Source organism: Phyllobates terribilis, unplaced genomic scaffold, assembly GCF_046119375.1.
Source record: "Phyllobates terribilis strain yellow unplaced genomic scaffold, ASM4611937v1 Scaffold_29__1_contigs__length_15306474, whole genome shotgun sequence".
In the NCBI taxonomy this organism is placed as follows: Eukaryota; Metazoa; Chordata; class Amphibia; order Anura; family Dendrobatidae; genus Phyllobates; species Phyllobates terribilis.
The window spans coordinates 10,703,154-10,724,362 of NW_027362789.1; the positions used below are offsets into that span (position 1 = coordinate 10,703,154).

The following is a 21,209-nucleotide window of genomic DNA, read 5'->3' on the forward strand; positions in this document are numbered from 1 at the left end:
TACAATATCAGATTCTCTCAGTGAAGATCTTCTATATAAGAGAATTTTCCTGATTTACCCATCAAACATGGATATGGACAGAGACAAGATGGCTGAGAGGATATTACACCTCACCCTAGAGATCCTCTTCCGGCTTACTGGAGAGGTGAGAGATTCTGATGACGTCACATTACATTATTCTTATCTATGGGAATAACAGATGGACAGAACTGGAGAGGTGAGGACTCTGGAAATGTCTGGAGTGAGATTTATGAATGTGTCTCTCCATAACCAGGATTACACAGTAGTGAAGAAGACCTCTAGTGAGCGCTGTCAGGACCCTGTGTCTGAGGGATGGGGAAGACCCCTGAGCCCAATCACAGGACCTCCACCTCACCCCCTGATACATGAGGACATCAATGACCAGAAGATCCTAGAACTCACCTACAAGATGATTAAGCTGCTGACTGGAGAGGTGACACTGCTGGGAATGCTGGGACATTATACAGTAAAGCTATGAAGGGATTGGGGTGATGACGCCATCATTGTATGTGTCAGGTTCCTATAAGGTGTCAGGATGTCGCTGTCTATTTCTCCATGGAGGAGTGGGAGTATTTAGAAGGACACAAAGATCTGTACAAGGACGTCATGATGGAGGTTCCCCAGCCCCTCACATCACCAGGTAATAGACAGGACTAAATACACACGGCCTATGATTATCTGTATGTAAAACATGAATTCAGTCCCTGTATGTGTTTCCTCCAGATCTATCCAGTAAGAGGACAACACCAGAGAGATGTCCCCGTCCTCTTCTTCCGCAGGACTGTAAACAAGAGGATCCCAATGTTCCTCAGGATCATCAGGTAGATGGAGAGAAGGTATCATGAGATCTCCCCTATGATGTGTAGACGTCTGTGAAGGTCTTGTGTTCAGTATTGGTTTATCCACCAGTATTATATGTTTTATACTTGTGTAATGAGGACGGTGGAGATGGCAGGATTAGAGCTGATCAAAGATGGGACTTCTCCATCTGTCTGTGACTTTTACAATATTTGTTTCAGGGTGAAGATCTGACCCATATTAATACTACAGAGACATATGTGAGGGGTGATGAGCAGTGTAAAGAGGAGATTCCTACATATGACTACCCAGGTGAGTAGTAACCACTAAATGCAGAGAAGTCACAGATTCTTCTCAGTCACCGGCTGTGGCTGCTTTATCGGTGGTGTAGTCCGGCCGTATTACAGTCGTGTGATCACCATTTTGCCTCTAGACAACAACATTCTCCTCCACCAAAAACTATTCAAATAATTTTAGACATTGAAAGCCCTTTTCTATAGAACTTACAACCTCGACAATCCACCTCGCTGACCATTACCTGCCCAGATCTGTAAACTACAAAAAATAAAATAAATAAATAAAAAGATTATTATTATTAACTACAAAACCAAATGACAGCGTACGTAGAATGTGCTGACAAGTTAGAAAATCACTTGAAGAAAAATATGATGGTCCTGTTAGAGAAAGCGGAGGGTAATGATGCTGTTGGCTTCCTAGATCCCTAATATCTTATTGGATGAATCCACCCTCTCTCCTTTCTGTGCTGCTGAATGTGCTCATATGGTCCCTACAAGACCAGGTCCAGTCTTTCTGGACAAACTTCACTTTTATGATCTACAACATTAAATGTGCAGTGAGGGACAAGTGTGATTTTCTGTACAATAACAGCAGTTTCCCTTTATCCTGACTTTTCAATTTCTTTTAAAACTAATATTTCTTCTTGAAACTCATCTGACAGAAAATATTTGCCCTTACCATAGTTTAGGTTGCCAAGAGCCACCGAGCACCATACTCTAATTACCCCAGAGAAGTTTCACCACTAGTTACTCATTTTTTACTGATGAAGACTGTTGAGTTTGGTCATTTCAGTAGATGTGTTGTTGTCTATACTCGTTTTTGACTACAATAGTTAGTGCCCAAAATACTCCTGATTTAACCCCTTCCCACAGCCAGTTTTGTGTTCCTAATCAGGCCCCATTTTTTCAAATCTGATGTGTGTCACTTTATGCGGGGATAACTTTGGAATTCTTCACAAAGGATAATAGGAAACAAATGGATCTTACAAATTATTTTGCATCTTCTCTTTATTCCGACAATACCCTATATACGGTTGTACACTACTGTCTGGGCACAAGGCAGGTTAAGAAGGAAAGGAGCGACATTTAGCTGTTTGAATGCTGATCTTGGTGGATTAGTTTGCAGACACAAAGTATCGTGGTCACTTGGTAGCTCACTTGGTAGCTCAAAAGATGGCCACCACGAACAGGTTTGGCACTATCTACTCTGTTGCTTTGCTCATCATTCTTTAACCCCTCTACATGGATCTGGAGTTACACATAGACCCCCAGGCTTGGGCCATGGTGTTACCTGTTCTATGGTGTGAGATGCCAAGAAGAATAGTCAGGTAGTTGGGACAGAACCAGGAAGGCAGAGAAAATACAAAATCAGAAGACACAAGTAAACGGGCCGAGGTCACAACAGAAACAAATCCACAAGCCGGGAGCTGAGCACAGAGGACTGAACCAGAGGAGAACAAGGCTGTATCTGGCAGCTTCCGGCAATATGCTTCCAGCTTTAGTAGGGTGCGGTGCTTTCCAAATGGCTGAAGCAGGGAGCAGATTACTCCAGCTTGACAGCACATACACCCATACTGCCAGACTGGATGGTACTACTGATCCCAGCAACCCTAATCTTACTGGCTGGACAAGTCCTGCACCGCCCAGAGCTTCTGGTTCTGACGTCTCCTCCATCACCAGCACCGCCTGCAGAATGAATAAGGCGGCTCCTGGTGACAGAAGCAGACATCGCAGGAGCAGGTCCCAGAGGAGATGGGACACACCATTTGCAGAAGCCCTAATATGACATAATAACAGAAAACCAGAGCAGTAATAATCTTTATTTTTTTTATATATATATGGCGCCAACATATTCATCATCGCTGTCCCCATTGGGGCTCACAATCTAAATTCCCTATCAGTAGTATGTCTTTGAAGTGTGGGAGGAAACCAGAGAAACACGGGGAGAACATACAAACTCCTTGCAGATGTTGTCCTTGGTGGGATTTGAGCCCAGGACCCCAGCGCTGCAAGGCTGCAGTACGAACCACTGAGCTATCGTGCTGTCCTAAGCAGGGCAGCACGGTGAAATCCACATAAAGTGACTCCATTGCTCCATTGTGTAATTTTAATTCCCTCAGGGAATTAATCTAAAGGGGTAGTGACTATTTTGAGTCTATCGGCACTTTCCGGAAATTAGCACGCAGTGGATGTTAGAGAGTGAAAATTGCAATTATGCCATTTTATTGCCCAACACATAGTGCCCAGATTGTGCTCCAGGGGAGACACACACCGTAAATTAAGTGGGTTCTTCTCACTAAAGTAATGCCAAATGGATGCTAAATGTGCTTTGGCCACACTGCAAGGCTCAGAAGCAAGGGGGAGATTTGACTTTGGGAGATCGGATATAGCTGGATTGGGTTATGGAAGCCATGTTGCTTTTCAAGAGCCTTTATGGAAACCTCTGTTTTTTCCCTTCTTCCATGAGAGCACCACCTGAGAGAGGGTATCCGCCCACCAAGGGTACACGCGGGAGTGCAGTGGTATTATGCACCCCGTGGCTGAGCGCGCCAGCAAGTGGGACTTCCGGGGCTGCGCACATGCAGGGCACGTGTCAAGAGGTTCCGGCGCTCCCTGCTGATGTAGCGTGCCGGGACCAGGACTACACACGCGCAGGGCGCATGTCAGTTTCTGGCGCACCCTGCTGACGTTGCGCGCCGAAATGCTGGGCCATGGGGCTGCGCACACGCAGGGCACGTGTCAGGAAGTGACACGCCCTGCGGCAAGAGCCGCAGTCACCAGAGCAGCAGCAGCAGGGGCCACCAAAGCAGCCTCAGCAGCAACAGCAGCTCCATCAAGGCCACAGCAGTGGCAGTCGGACAAGCGGCAGCAAGACCAGCCGGAGGAGCAGGGCAGGTCGCGAGTCCACCACCTCCAGCCGGGAGCAATCATATGCATTGATCCAGCCTTAATCTCCGGTACCCTGAACGGCAGAGTAGTGGGTGATCTACGTGAAAGTTCACCATAGTAGATGGGTCCCTTTTTTTTCTATGTATTTTTTCTACTAGGAAACCCCCAAAAAGTGTAGTGCCAAGAGGAATAACAAGGAGTGTGCGCTGTGCGGGGTTAATTTTCCCAGCATTTATACTAAAAAGCTTAGCCCGAGTTGTATCCGAGAAACCATATCACAGGAAACACCTAATTTTGCTATGGATTTAAAATCTTTAGTCCAGACGGAGGTTAGGGACTCCCTAAAGACGTTGGCTACACGTAAAAAGAGTAGGAAGCTGAGACGTCATACATCAGACTCAGAAGAATCTGTAGTATTCCAGGGCAAGGGGAAGTCTATTTCCTCTCCTACCTACTCGTCATCCTCATAATCATCATCTTCCTCAGTTAGCGATACAGGAGGTAGGCCGTGTTTTCCAGTGCAAAACACGGATAAGCTGATTAAAGCCATCAGAACAACTATGGGCATAGCCGATACGAAGACCTCTAGGACTGTTCAGAACATCATGTTTGGGGGTCTTGATCAGAAGAAGAGGCGCACATTCCCCGTCAATGAGAGGATCGTTCATCGACAGGGAATGGAAAAGACCTGATAGGAGAGGGCAGTTACCATCACCTTCAAAGAGCAGATACCCATTTGAGGAAGAAGAGTCAACCAGGTGAGATAAAACCCCAAAAATTGACGTGACAGTATCAAAATTCTCTAAAAAAAAATCCACCCTGCCGTTTGAGGATTTAGGAGCTTTCAAAGATCCTCTTGATAAAAAAGCGGAAACCTTATTAAAACAAACCTGGGAGTGACCAGCGGGAGCATTGAAACTGGCAGTCGCAGCCACTTGCACAGCCAGGTAAATGATGGTCTGGTTGCAGCAGCTAGAAGACCAGATTAAAGGGGACATTCCAAGGGAAAAAATCCTGGCCTGTCTTCCGCTAATGCAGGGGGCGGCTGCCTTCCTCGCGGACGCGTCGGCAGATTCGGTAAGGCTGGCCGCCAGATCAGTGAATTTATCCAACGCAGCTCGCAGAGCTCTGTGGCTCAAGAGCTGGTCAGGTGATGTACAGTCTAAGATGAAACTGTGTTCAATCCCGTGTGAAGGGGAGTTTCTTTTTGGCTAAGCTCTGGATGACATACTGGATAAAGCCGCAGATAAGAAACACTGGTTTTCCAGTGTGTTGATGCCTCAGTACAAGACTTCCTTTCGTAAAAGGAAGTATAGCATAGGTACATTTTCCAGAGACCAGGGCAGATGGAAGGACAAATGGCTTCACATCCAGCTGGATGAATGTCTCAAGTGGGGTACCACAGGGCTCCGTCCTGGGACCTGTATTGTTCAACATCTTTATCAATGATTTAGATGAAGGAATTGAGGGTAAACTGATTAAATTTGCTGATGACACAAAGCTAGGAGGGATAGCTAATACTAGAGAAGAGAGAGAGAGGATTCAAAAAGACCTAAATAAACTGGAGCAGTGGGCAGCAACCAACAGAATGGTTTTTAACAGGGAAAAATGCAAAGCACTACATCTGGGCAATAAAAATGAAAAAAGCATATACAGAATGGGAGGAATAGAGCTAAGCAACAGTACATGTGAAAAAGACTTAGGTATACTAATAGATCATAGACTGAACATGAGTCAACAGTGTGATGCAGCAGCAAAAAAGGCAAATACAATTCTGGGATGTATTAACAGAAGCATACAGTCTAGATCACGTGAAGTCATTATCGGTCTTTACTCCTCTTTGGTCAGACCTCATCTGGAATACTGTGTACAGTTTTGGGCACCACATTTTAAAAAAGACATAGACAAACTGGAGCAAGTTCAGAGAAGAGCGACCAGAATGGAGACTGGTCTGCAAACCATGTCCTATGAGGAACGGTTGCAGGATTTGGGAATGTTTAGCTTGCAAAAAAGAAGACTGAGAGGAGACTTAATAGCTGTCTACAAATATGTCAAGGGCTGTCACATTGTAGAAGGATCATCTTTATTCTCATTTGCACAAGGAAAGACTAGAAGCAATGGGATGAAACTAAATGGGAGGAGACACAGATTAGATATTAGAAAAAACTTTTTGACAGTTAGGGTGATTAATGAGTGGAACAGGCTGCCACGAGAGGTGGTGAGTTCCCCTTCAATGGACGTCTTCAAACAGAGGCTGGATAGACATCTGTCTGAGATGATTTAGTGAATCCTGCTTTGAGCAGGGGGTTGGACCAGATGACCCAGGAGGTCCCTTCCAACTCTACCATTCTATGATTCTATGACAAGGAGTGGAGGCTTCATGTTCGGAGGCCCTTCCTCTGAGAACAGAAAAACCCCTAAGTGATGGGCCTCCGCAGGTAGGAGGCAGACTGTCCCACTTCTGCCTACCTGGGAAAAAATTACATCCAGTGCCTGGATATTAGGGATTATAAAGACAGGACTAAGACTGGAATTCAGATCCATTCCCCTGCAGACGTTCATGATTTCGTCTCCCAGGATGCCCAGAGAGCAAACAGCCCTGGAGCAAGAGGTATTAAACTTAGTGGAAAAGAAGGTTCTGAGAGAGACTAATAAGCGAGCAGGGGAAAGGATTCTATTCGCCCCTTTTTCTGATAAAGAAGCCGGATGGCTCCTTTAGGATCATAATCAACTTGAAGGGCCTAAACAACTTTCTAATCTACAGACCCTTCAAGATGGAATCTATAGTAGAGACCAAAAGTTTGGACACACCTTCTCATTTAAAGATTTTTCTGTATTTTCATGACTATGAAAATTGTACATTCACACTGAAGGCATCAAAACTATGTATTAACACATGTGGAATTATATACTTAACAAAAAAGTGTGAAATAACTGAAAATATGTCTTATATTCTAGGTTCTTCAAAGTAGCCACCTTTTGCTTTGATGACTGCTTTGCACACTCTTGGCATTCTCTTGATGAGCTTCAAGAGGTAGTCACCGGAAATGGTCTTCCAAGAATCTTGAAGGAGTTCCCAGAGATGCTTAGCACTTGTTGGCCCTTTTGCCTTCACTCTGCGGTCCAGCTCACCCCAAACCATCTCGATTGGGTTCAGGTCTGGTGACTGTGGAGGCCAGGTCATCTGGCGTAGCACCCCATCACTCTCCCTCTTGGTCAAATAGCCCTTACACAGCCTGGAGGTGTGTTTGGGGTCATTGTCCTGTTGAAAAATAAATGATGGTCCAACTAAACGCAAACCGGATGGAATAGCATGCCACTGCAAGATGCTTTCGTAGCCATGCTGGTTCAGTATGCCTTCAATTTTGAATAATTCCCCAACAGTGTCACCAGCAAAGCACCCCCACACCATCACACCTCCTCCATGCTTCACGGTGGGAACCAGGCATGTAGAGTCCATCCGTTCACCTTTTCTGCGTCGCACAAAGACACGGTAGTTGGAACCAAAGATCTCAAATTTGGACTCATCAGACCAAAGCACAGATTTCCACTTGTCTAATGTCCATTCCTTGTGTTCTTTAGCCCAAACAAGTCTCTTCTGCTTGTTGCCTGTCCTTAGCAGTGGTTTCCTAGCAGCTATTTTACCATGAAGGCCTGCTGCACAAAGTCTCCTCTTAACAGTTGTTGTAGAGATGTGTCTGCTGCTAGAACTCTGTGTGGCATTGACCTGGTCTCTAATCTGAGCTGCTGTTAACCTGCGATTTCTGAGGGTGGTGACTCGGATAAACTTATCCTCAGAAGCAGAGGTGACTCTTGGTCTTCCTTTCCTGGGGCGGTCCTCATGTGAGCCAGTTTCTTTGTAGCGCTTGATGGTTTTTGCAACTGAACTTGGGGACACTTTCAAAGTTTTCCCATTTTTTCAGACTGACTGACCTTCATTTCTTAAAGTAATGATGGCCACTCGTTTTTCTCTACTTAGCTGCTTTTTTTCTTGTCATAATACAAATTCTAACAGTCTATTCAGTAGGACTATCAGCTGTGTATCCACCAGACTTCTGCACAGCACAACTGATGGTCCCAACCCCATTTATAAGGCAAGAAATCCCACTTATTAAACCTGACAGGGCACACCTGTGAAGTGAAAATCATTTCCGGTGACTACCACTTGAAGCTCATCAAGAGAATGCCAAGAGTGTGCAAAGCAGTCATCAAAGCAAAAGGTGGCTACTTGGAAGAACCTAGAATATAAGACATATTTTCAGTAGTTTCATACTTTTTTGTTAAGTATATAATTCCACATGTGTTAATTCATAGTTTTGATGCCTTCAGTGTGAATGTACAATTTTCATAGTCATGAAAATACAGAAAAATCTTTAAATGAGAAGGTGTGTCCAAACTTTTGGTCTGTACTGTATAATATCAGCCATAAAGATGTTGTTCCCGGGTTGTTATATGAGTGTCCTCGACCTGAAGGACGCCTATTACCACGTCCCAATCCATACAGGATACCAGCAGTATCTGAGAGTAGCTGTGTATATCCTCAATCATGTGAGGCAATTTCAGTTCACAGCTCTGTCCTTTGGCCTCTCCATGGCTCCAAGAATCTTTACGAAGATCATTCTGGAGGTAATGGCGCATTTGAGAGAACAAGATACTCTAGTTGTCCCTTACCTGGATGACTTCTTGGTAGTATGCAAATCAAGAGAGCATTGAAAACTCGCATTGACAAGAGTCAGAGCCAGCCTGATCAATCTTGAATGGATACTGAATCTAGAGAAGTCAAGCCTGGAGCCTTGGACGGTTCCGTCTTTTTTAGGGCTTATCTTGGACTCAGAGGGATAGACTTGTCTGCTACCGGAAGACAAGAAAAACAGAATTACGTCCCTAGCCTCAGGAGTAGTCAGGAATCCATCCATGACCCTAAGGAAAGCAATGTCTCTTTTAGGTACAATGACATCATGTATCCCAGCAGTCCCGTGGGCTCAGATACACTCCCGATATCTGCAGCAAGATATACTAGCAGCGGAGAAACAACTCAGGGGACACTTGGACAGGAAGATGACACTTTCCAATACAGCCATCATCTCAATCGCATGGTGGCTGGATTGGGAGAACCTGTCACAGAGAGGTCTTTGGTCATATTAGGTCAGGGACATAATTACAGAGTACTCAAGCTGAGATGGCTGGGAGCACATCTGGGAGATCGTGTAATACAAGGAGTCTGGTCGGACAGCGAGAAAGCCTTCTCCTTAAAACATGAAGGAGCTGTCGGCGGTAAATAGTGCAGTGATGAAGTTCAATTCCCAACTACAGGGACAACACATCCGAATTATGTCAGACAACAGTCACCTATTTCAATCATCAGGGGGGCACGAGATCCCGACCTCTCCTGTTAGTGAAAGAGCAGATTCTACAGTTTGCAGAACAACATGAATTTATGCTCTCAGCTCTGCATATAAGAGGCAAAGAAAACTAAAGATCAGATTTTTTCTGTCACCCATGACGGCACAACGAGAGAGGGGATCCGCCCTTCAAGGACAGGAAACCTTCAAGATAAAAAGGGCGGCTTTCTGCTGCGATCCAGCCTGTCATGTCAATGTAGCAGAGCTGAAGCCGTCCTGGGAACCATGGAAAGGTAAGGATGAGGTTGGTTTATTATTTTACTTTTATTGCAGAAGACATTGGCTTCAGCTGGAATGGGCGTGATGGTAAGTATGGTTTAATTTAGAACAATAAAGAATTGTGTCTTTATTTCAATTAAAGGACTTTATTCTGGGTGTTTGTGTTTTTTTTTAACTTTGACTATGGGGTTAGTAATGGGGGTGTCTTATAGACGCCTCTCCATTACTTACCTGGGCTTAATGTCAGATGGCCTTATAAGCTGACATCAACCCCAACCCTATTACCCCACTGCCACCGCTACAGGGCAGTGGGAACAGCGAGGCTAAGTGCCAGAATTGGCGCATCCTATGGATGCGCCATTTCTGGGGTGGCTGACTGCTGGTGTTTCTAGCTTGGGAGGGGGCCAATATTCATGGCACCCTTCCTGGGCTATTAATATCAGCCCCCAGCTGTTTACCTAGCCTTTTATAGCTATTAAAATAGGGGGGACCCCACGTCATTTTTTTTTTTTGGGTCCCCCATTTTAATAGCTAGTACAGGCTATGTATTCAGCTGGGGGCTGATATTAGAAGCCTGGGAAGCTCCGTGGGTATTACCCCCTTCCCAGGCTTCAAACATCTGCCCCAGCCGTCTGCTTAACCTCCGCTAGAGACTAAAATTACGGGGAACCCCACGTCAATTTTTTTTTTAATAAATCCTTTATTTTAACACTAAATGACAAGTACAGTAACCAACACTGTCACTGTACTTATTATATATGTGACTGATATGTTTCTATCTATCTAATCTATGTGTGATGCTCTATTCTTTCTGTTCTAAATTGTTGGGTACCGGTGTATGCCGCTGCTGAATTGCCGGCTTTTCATGTTTCACTGTGAGCATTTTTCCCATCAATTTGGGCAATCACTGTAATGCCACAACCACCATGGCTGTGACATTACAGTGAGTGGCAGACAATCCCTGCATGATTGGTGCTCTACATAGCGCCAAACATGCAGGATGGGGACCCCAGCTCCTGCTCGAGCATCTCGAGTACTGAGATGCTCGGGCGAGTACCAAGCAGTGGCGAGCATGCTCGCTCATCACTGATAACAGTATTACTGTGAAAAAATCCAGTTACGCTTTTGGTGCACGAACAGTTATCGAACATAACCTCGAACAGCCGAATTTTTTGCAAATCGTTCGTGTTCGTCGAACGACTCGAACACCGCCCAAAACAGCTTGAATTTGAGATTGGCGAACAGTTCGAGTCTAACACCGCTCATCTCTACTTTTCGCAAACAAACGAAACAGAAAAACAAGGATCTTCTGCTCCTTAAATCCAACAGAAAGACCCTATGCAGTAGATGCATTACAAATACCCTGGAGCTTTGGCCTAGCCTATGCTTTCCCCCCCGTTAATGTTAATGCCAACGATTTTGAGGAAGATCCGGGAGGAACAGGCAAGGGTCATACTAATCTCCCCATTCTGGCCCAAGAGACCCTGGTTCACCTGGATAAAGAGGATGTCCCAGTCAGATCCATGGGTCCTTCCAGATGCTCCAGATCTCCTTAAGCAAGGCCCAGTCTTCCATCCTCAGAGGTCGGGCATTTGATGGCCTGGAGTTTGAAAGATCGTTACTAATCCAGGAAGGGTTTTCTCCAGGTCTAGTCACTACTCTGCTCAAAAGCAGGAAGCCTGTGAGGACTAAGATCTATGGTAGGACATGGGCACAATTCCTATCTATTTTGGCGCACTCAGCTAAGGTTAAAATTCCTATTAAAGCTATTCTGGAATTTCTTCAAAGTGTCTTAGATATGGGGTTGGCTACCAGTACCCTTTAGGTGCAAGTATCAGCACTTGGAGCTTTATATAACTATAATTTGGCAGCAGATAGATGGGTTATCAGGTTTAAAAAGGCGTACGATAGATCCAGACCTATTGCTACCCCGAGAATGCCTCCCTGGGATCTAAACCTGGTCCTGGAAGCCCTGACTAAGTCTCCTTTTTGAGCCCTAAGGAAGCGTGAAAGAAAGAACTCTCACTCTGAAGACAGCGATACTGATAGCGCTAACATCAGCCCATAGAGTTAGTGACTTACACGCTCTGTCAGTAAATCATCCTTTTACACAGGTCACTGTAGATGGAGTTGCGTTAAGACCAGACCTGGCCTATTTTCCGAAGGTGGCCTCCAAATTCCATAGAACACAGGAGATCATTCTCCCCTCATTGTATCCTAACCCAAAAGATTTAGAGGAACAGAGGCTTCATACTCTAGATGTTAGACTGGTTTTGGTTCAGTATTTGGAGGTAACAAGGCCTTGGAGGAGAAGTGATGCCTTATTTGTCTCCTTCCAGGGAGCTAGTAAGGGACTTAAAGTTACAAGGGGAACTATAGCTAGATGGATCAGGGACGCCGTTAGCTTAGCATATTCCCCTAGTAATGTGCCGGTTTCAGAGAACCTGAAGGGCCATTCCACAGAGCTGGTGCAGCCTCCTGGACTGAGAAGGCGGAAGTGTCCATTGATAACATATGTAAGACAGCAACATGGTAATCTTCTACCTTACCATTACCGGCTTGATCTTTCTTCATCTGCTGATCTATCCTTTGAGAGAAAGGTGTTGCAAGCGGTGATCCATTCCTAAGGTGTCTGTTCTATATAAATCTCAGGTGGTGCTGTCATAGGAGAAGGGGAAAAAAATCATAGTTACCTACCAGTAACGGGATTTTACAGAGCCCATGACAGCACCCTTGTATACCCCCCCCCCTTTTTTGATCACTTATGGTGTTCTCTATATATGGGTGTATAGTCAGAAATGTTTTATTGGTGGTTGTTGTGTACTAGCATACTGTCTGGAGGTCCTCTAAAACAAAACTGATGCGGAGGAGAGGTACCGCCTTTTTTATTAAGCAGGTTTCCTGTCCTTGGTGGGCGGATACCATCTCTCAGATGGTGCTATCATGGGCTCTGTAAAATCCTGTTACCGGTAACTATGATTTTTTTCTATTTACAGACGATTGACCTGAGTGGGGCTTGTTGTTTGTGAGATGAGTAGAAGTTTTTATTGGTATTATTGTTGCCTACATAACTTGCTGGCTTTTTATTCCATATTTGGCAGGCAGAATGAACAAACAGTTGAAAACCACGCTCTACTGGTTCATCCTATGAGGTTTTCTATTAGATTGTGAAATGTCAGTGTCTTGGTGAATAATTAATTCAATATATTTACATAACTTGCCATTATTATCGACAGTTTAAGTACAGTAGAAATTTAAAAAAATATAAAATCCAAGGATATTTTATTGAAAAATAATAGATTTTTATCTTGGCAGATGACTGTACCTGGAGATCAGAGGGACGGCCGACATCTTCAATCTTTAAATCAGATCTTGAGATCCCACAGGATACAATTGAAGTGAATGCCATTACTCCAGATTTACCATCATCCCTTCACAGCAAAGATCTGTCACCTGATCCTTTGAAACACGTCCTGTCTTCTGATTCATTACCGACTACTAAGGAAAATCATAGTCACAAATTAAGCATTAAAAAACAAACTGCTCCTAAAGAAAAGAAGACATTTTTAGAATATGGAAATAGTTTTCCTCTCAAAAAATCTCTTCCTAAACATCAAAAAATTCACACAGCCGAGAATAGATTTTCTTGTTCCAAGTGTGGGAAATATTTTAACAAGAAATCAGATCTTGTTAGACACCAGAGAACTCACACAGGGGTGAAGCCTTTTTCATGTCCAGAATGTGGGAAATATTTTAAACAGAAATCAGATCTTGTTAGACACCAGAGAACTCACACAGGGGAGAAGCCATTTTCATGTTCAGAATGTGGTAAACATTTTAAACAGAAATACAGTCTTGTTATACACCAGAGAACTCATACAGAGGAGAAGCCTTTTTTATGTTCAGAATGTGGTAAACATTTTAAACGGAAATACAGTCTTGTTATACACCAGAGAACTCATACAGAGGAGAAGCCTTTTTTCTGTTCAGAATGTGGTAAACATTTTAAATGGAAATACAGTCTTGTTATACACCAGAGAACTCACACAGGGGAGAAGCCTTTTTCATGTTCAGAATGTGGTAAACGTTTTAAACGGAAATGCCATCTTGTTGAACACTACAGAACTCACACAGGGGAGAAGCCTTTTTCATGTTCAGAATGTGGGAAATATTTTAAACAGAAATGCCATCTTGTTGAACACTACAGAACTCACACAGGGGAGAAGCCTTTTTCATGTTCGGAATGTGGTAAACATTTTACACAGAAGTACAGTCTTGTTATACACCAGAGAACTCATACAGAGAAGAAGCCATTTTCATGTTCAGAATGTGGGAAATATTTTACACGGAAAGCAACTTTTAATAAACATCAGAGAAGTCACACAGGGGAGAAGCCTTTTTCAAAATTCAATTTTTATTGAAAGGTTAAATAATTTTCAATTACAAAAATACAAAAAAAAAAGAATAACCAGGACAATATCAGCATCAGTATATCATAGAATATAAGTATAAGGTCCAATAAAACATCAAGTTATAGGAAGAAAAAGGAAGGAAAGGAACATTTTACGCCAACAGTATTACAATTATGAAGTTACTAAAATCCAATGGAAACTATACATAGTGCAGCCAGGCCCGAACCAATGCAGAGCACAATCCGGACAGAGAAGAAACGCACCAGAGAAAAGGGTGGGTCACATCAGTGTGATGTAAGACGGTAGGCATCGGATTCCTGGAATTCAATCCAGTCTCTCCAAGACTCACAGTATCTATCACAATCAGTGGGGGATCGGGCAATCAAATGTTCCATCCTATTTAGAAGAGCTATGTCACAGAACCACTCCTCCAGAGTAGGTGGAGAAGTACTTTTCCAGTGACGAGGAATGATATTCTTAGCAGCCTGTATAAGGTAGCTTACTAAAGACCTTTTGTATTTGGTGAGACTAGTTGGGATCATAAAGAGCAAAAGAGATTTAGGAGAGTCGGGCAGAGAAGCATTTTTCATGTTCAAAATTTGGGAAATCTTTTAACCAGAAAGCGCATCTTGATAGCCACCAGAGAACCCACACAGGGAAGAATGCAGCAACTACACCCAATTGGTCTCTGTGCAGACAGGCCCTAGCTGCACAACTAAAAATAACACCTCAGACCTAACTCCCTAATAGGCAGTTGAGGAGTTTCTCTTACCTCCTGAGGAATCAGAGGGGGGGGGGGCAGCAATACACTGTCAACAAGGGGAAAGAAAAGTGTGAAGATATGGAAACCCTGAGTGAGAAACTAAGACACATTCATATAGGGCAAAGAAGGCAAGCTAATGAGAACCAAAAATAAAAGGAATAAGTATAACTTCCCAGAAACCTAACCGTGGTAGAAAGAAAAGGTACTGGGAGGGAAAGTAAACAGACAAGGAGGATTGTTTCACCTTTGTGGTGAAACTTACAAAATTCATCCTCACCCACAATTATTTGAATTTGATAACATTTATCTACAGGAGACTGGTACAGCAATGGGAAGTAAAATGGCTCCACAGTACGCAAATCTTTTTGTGGCCAAGCTTTATAGTGACTTCTTGTCCTCATGTCCCATCAGGCCTCTTGCCTACTACCGTTACATTGACGATATTTTAATCATCTGGACAGAATCTCAGCAACAGCTTAAGACGTTCCATGAACACTGTAATCAATTTCATCTCACCATTAACTTAACACTCAACTACTCCTGTACTGAAATTAACACCTTGGTGGCCTCAGAAAGACCTTTTTGAACGAGGACTACCATACAAGAACAATTGTAAACCAGATTGCAAGAGCCACCAGAATATCAAGGAATCATCTCCTACATTTCAAAACTAAACAAGAAAGCAATCTGGAGTCTCTAGTAGTCGCCTACAATCCAAATCTGGAGATGCTAATGGGAGCTGCATGGAAATTACAACCATTATTACAAAAAGATGCCGATTTACAATCTATATTTCCAGACCCCCCACTTCTGTGATTTAGGCAGCCCCCAAATCTAAGAAGCATCATCATCAGAAACTCCCTGTCCTCTCCAACAGCTACAGGAACTTTTCCCTGCAGCCAGAAAAAATGTAAAACCTGTCTATTTATAATGACCACTGACAAGATAAAGATTCCCAACTCAAATCAGGAGACAACCACAAGATCCCAGGTACTTTCAGCTTCATCACATCTAATGTAGTGTACTTAATTATATGTACCAAATGTCCAGCTGGCGGTCTGTACATAGGGGAGACAGGGCAAAAACTTAGAACAAGGATGAATTCTCATCGCCACACAATAAAAGAAAAAAGATTAGATCTACCTGTGGCCAAACATTTTTTATCCCTGATCACAGCATCATGGACATGAAATTACTTGTATTAAAAGGTAACTTCAAATCTCAGAGAGACAGAAAAATGTGGAATTACAAACTTATGACAATCTTTGACACACTCACAGATCAGGAGTTAATGTGTCATATGGATTTATGTCAACTAAGGAACGTGCTCCTCAGACCGTTTTGGGCGTCACAATCATGGACCAGACCTCAATCACAGGACAATAAAACTTTCACACTCCTTATCAATGAACTGTTCCAATATTCATGGCCACAACTGCTTCTCCCTCTCCCATACTAATAGTTCTGCTTCACGCCACTTGTCTTATCTATTGCATTATTCCTGTGCCCTGTTGTGTATAAATATGTGACACTTCAGATGATGTGTTATACTATGTCTGAAGAAGAGACCTGAGTAGTCTTGAAATTTTGCAACTTGTTACCATCTTTTCAGTTAGCCAAAGGTATCAACTACTGGAGACTCTCAAATTTTAATATTTTTCTCCAAACAGCAATTTTAAGATCTCTCCACAGGTGTTCAATGGGATTTAGATCCAAGCTCATTTGCGGTCACTTCACAACTCTCCAGCACTTTGTTTCCATCCATTTCTGGGTGCTTCTTGATGTATGTTTGGGGTCATTGCAATGCTGGCAACCCATGACCTAGAACGCAAACCCAGCTTTCTGACACTAGGCACTACATTGCCACACAAAATCCTTTGGTAATCTTCAGATTTCATGATGACTTGCACACAGTGAAGGCACCCAATGCCAGAGGCAGCAAAACAACTCCAAAACATCTTTGAACCTCCACCATATTCCACTGTAGTTACTGTGATCTTTTCTTTGTATGCTTCATTCTGTTTAAACAGTAGAACGATGTGCTTTACCGAAAAGCTCTATATTGGTCTCCTCTGTCCACAAGACGCTTCCCCAGAAGGGTTTCGGCTTACTCATGTACATTTTGGCAAACTGCAGTGTAGCTTTTTTATGCCTCTGTGTCAGCAGTGGGGTCCTCCTTATTCTCCTGCCATAGCGTTTCATTTAATTCAAATGTTAGCGGTTAGTTCATGTTGGCACTGATGCACCCTGAGCATGCAAGACAGCTTGAATTTTTTTGGAACTTTGGTGGGGCTACTTATTCACCATCTGGACTATCCTGCATTGCAACCTTTCGTCAATTTTTCTCTTCTGTCCACATCCAGGGAGATTAGCTACAGTGACATGGGTTGTAAATGTATTGATTATGTTGTGCACCATGGCCAAAGAAACATCCGGATCTCTGGAGATGGACTTGAAAAATATCAAGAATTTCAAGATTAGAACAATTTTAGTTCTCAAGTCCTCAAACAGTTCTCTTCTTCTCTTTCTGTTCTCCATGCTTAGTGTGGCACAAGCATGAACACAATGCAAAGATTGAATCAGCTTCTCCCTTTTTATCTGGTTTCAGGTGTGATTTTCATGTTGCCCACACCTGTTACTTGCCACAATTGAGTTTGAACGAGTTTCACATGCTTGAAATGAAGTTGTTTACCCACACCCCACAATTTTGTCAAAAGGTGCCAACAATTTTGACCGGCCCAGTTTTGGTGGTTTTGTGTGAAATTATGTTCACTTAGCCTTTTTTTATCTGTTTTTTTTGTGTTGTTCCAATACATATAAAGGAAATAAACATGTATAACAAAATATGTGTAATTGCAATAATTTTCTGGGAGAATTACTTCATTTTCTGGATCAATTTCAAGGGAGCCAACACTTTGACCATGACTTGTTTTTGTTGCAGCATTTCATCCTTTTCATGTTCAGTTATATTAGAAGGCTTGTAGCAAACTCCAATTAGCAGCGTTACATTATTGGCATTTCCTTGTACATTTACCCATACTGACTCTACATTGTCTAAGCTCCCCCCCATGTCATCATTGAGTTTGAGGTCTTAAGTTGGATTTAATGAAAATACCCACCCCTCTACCTTTTTTTCTTTCCTAACCTTTTGAATGTAGTGTAATCCTCTATGTTTGTCACTCAGTCATGGCTTTCCAGCCAGGTTTCCGTAATGCCCACCACATCGTAATCTGTGGCTGACATTAGAGTCTCTTAATTCATTAATTTTGTTTGCAAGACCTCTTGCATTTGCCAGCAGACATTTAATACTATTAACTATTTATTACTCCTACTTGCCTCCTTACTTTCCTTGAATGTCCCAGCCCCCTAAATCCTCATTGACCCCTACTGTCTCTCTCTTTCTGTCTAGTCTATCCCCTTATTTGCACAACTGCCCTCCCTCCCCCCAGATCCTAGTTTAAAAGCTCCTCCATCCATCTGACCATTTTTTCACTGCAGCACATCTGCACCCTCCCAGTTGAGGTGAAGCCTGTCCCTATCGTAGAGCCTGTAGCCGACAGAAGTAGGCCCAGTTCTCCATGAACCCAAACCCTTTATCCTGCCACTTATTTATCTCCTTAAGTTCCCGCTAACTTTCTAGTGACGCTAATGGAATCGGCTGTATTTCTGCAAACACTACCTTAGAGGTCCTGTACTTCAGCTTCTCTCCTAATTCCCTGTGACCTTCCACCTTCCTCTAAGTTTGTCATTGGAACCAATGTGTACCATGACTGCTGGGTTTTCCCCAGCCCCACCCAATAATCTGTTTATCTGATCGCAGGAAGATCCCCTATATTAATGTGGGAGCAACCGTAAGGACCATAATCTTTTCACTTAACGAGATAGTGCAGACAGCGCCTGACCCACCTGGAACTAAGAACTCGCTCTACCTCATACTCCTGACACCCTTCCAAATCAACCTCATTTATGTCTTGAGGTCTCCTCAATTTTTTTTAAAAGAGAAGAGTGGAAAGAATTATGATTTTTCAGGTAATAAGAAGTTGCAACTTAACTGTCACTGGATTTAAATTTGTAATAATTTTATAAGAACCTCAGAAAGTTAAGTTCAAACTTTCTAGATGTGAACTTTAAGCGCAGATATTTTGAGGACAACCACACAAAATCCCCCACCCTAAAGATAGAAGCATTCCTACGTCTGTGGTTAGCACCACTTTTGGCCTGGCCACTAGCTACCAAAAAATACCCTTTGTCTTCCCTCCAGACCTTAATTAGTTGGGGACAAAATCTCTCCTCCTCTGCCAGGGATTATTGTAATCCTGAAATATTCCCAAACACTGGATTAAAACTACAGCAGCTAAAAAAAAAGGGCAAGGTCCCGGTAGCTTTTGAGGAACGGTTATTTAGAGCACACTCTATAAGGGGCAGAAATTCCACCCAGTCTTCCTGATTAGAGGAGACAAAACATCACTAATACTGCTCTATTTCCTGGTTCATCCTTCTGGTTGACCATTAGTCTCGGTATGATAGACTGAGAGAAAAAAACAGCATGCTATCAAATCTGGAGCAAAAACTAGCCAGAAACTGAACCCCTCAATCCAAAATTATGTTTTTGGGAACACCATGAAATTTAACGATATGAGAAATGAACAAAGTTGCTAAGATCCTAGCAGTTGGCAACTTTTGAAGCGGGACCAAAAGAACCTTTTTGCTCAAACGTTCCACCACCACCCACACGACAGTAATACCACCAGAGTTAAGCAAATCATTGACAAAGTCCATGGACAAGTGGGTCCAGGGCTGCAACGAAACATCGTTAGGGAAGAGATAACCTACTGAGCTTGATGAGAGGCTTTAGCCTTGGAACAGACTTTGCATTTCCAAACATACTCTCCAATATTCTTAAGAGCATTCTGCCACCGAAAGGACCTAGAAAGAGATCTCCAAGTGGCAGACGAACCCGCGTGCCCAGCTAAAACGGAATCCTGTTCTTCATTAAGAAGATCTACACGTAAAGAGGGCAGTACATAAAGCTTGTTCATAGGTAAACCTTCCTGAGCATCCTGAATGCGCTGCCTAAGATCTTCACCCACCCCTCTGTGACTGGAGAGGTGGATGGCCGTATATGACCCTTAGGGCTCATACCCATATGTGTGAAAAAAACGTTTCGATATCTGGACCGAAAAATAGGATGTGTCATGCGATTTTCATGAGAGGACAATGCGATTTTTCACACCTAGCATCCGTATGACATCCGTATGCAATGCATTTTATTTCTCTGCAACTATTATTCTACAATCATTTACAGGACCATTTACAGTGTTCTATGGTACAGAATGGTAATGTATCCGTAAAAATTGGATGCCATATGGATGGTCCGTGTGCCATTTTTTTTTTCTCGCACTCATTGACTTGCATTGGCGAGTCTTGTCCGATATATGTGGCAAAACGCAGCATGCTTCGATTTATTTCTCATCCAGATTCCAGCTGAGAAAAAAATCATAGATGAGCAGGGACTCGTAGATTAACATTGGTCAGAGTGCAATCCGATTTTTTATCGGATTTCACTCATCCATTTTTCACGAGATGAGTATGAGCCCTATGCAAGAAAAACGGACGAGAGCAATCCGATAATAAATCGGATTTCAGTCTGACCAATGTTAATCTATGAGGCACATCTCATCTGTGTTTTTTTTCTCAGCTGAAATCGGACTGAGAAAAAAATCGCAGCATACTGCGCATTGCTGCGTATATCGGTCCAGAATACAGAATTTTTTTTTCACACATATGGGTATGAGCCCTTAGCCGGACTCTTCTGAATATAGTTTTTCAAGGCCTCCCTTCCTGGAAGAGGTTAAACAAACGATATTTTTGCCTTTTAGCTCCTGGTATGAAGTCGATAGCACAATCATATGCCGCCATATAGTAGACATCCGGTAACTGGTAATAATCACCTCATGTGTCATCTGTTTGTCTCCAAGCAGGAAAATCCCACGTTACATTCCGCACATAAAACTGTAGAAAAGGCGGCGCGGGGTAATTGTGTCAGTAGTGAGGGGCAAATAATGCCGGAAATGTCACTGACTGCGGAGAAGTTTCTCCACCGGTTCTGCAGGTGGAGGTATGTGGAGATTCCCCATTACTGTGCGCAGGGGGGCATTAACCCCTTCAGCACTGAGACTCTTTTGGGGTCTCTGTGTGGTGTGAACAGTGAGGTAACAGCTGTGGGCAGAATGCGGCTTAGCTGGTTCCCGTCCACATTAGATCCATTCAGACGACTGCAGGATGAAGGACAGAAGCCCAGAGAAGTCCTCACACAACGCCATTATTCCTCTCCTAGTTCTATCACAGAATACTGTATGTGGCAGGTACTTGATGGATCTTCTGCTTTCTGGACCGGTTCCTCCTGTAA

The 21,209-nt window shown here is 43.2% G+C and overlaps 1 protein-coding gene across 1 annotated transcript; it reads left to right on the forward strand.

Moving 5' to 3' along the window:
- The first annotated feature begins 513 nt into the window (after positions 1 to 513).
- LOC141178620 (uncharacterized) lies at positions 514 to 14,102 on the forward strand. The gene is made up of 4 exons (XM_073660504.1): positions 514 to 661; positions 745 to 842; positions 1,041 to 1,131; positions 12,941 to 14,102. The coding sequence occupies exons 1-4, from the start codon at positions 529 to 531 to the stop codon at positions 14,044 to 14,046; spliced, it is 1,428 nt and encodes a 475-aa protein (XP_073516605.1). The 5' UTR covers positions 514 to 528; the 3' UTR covers positions 14,047 to 14,102.
- The last annotated feature ends 7,107 nt before the right edge of the window (positions 14,103 to 21,209 follow it).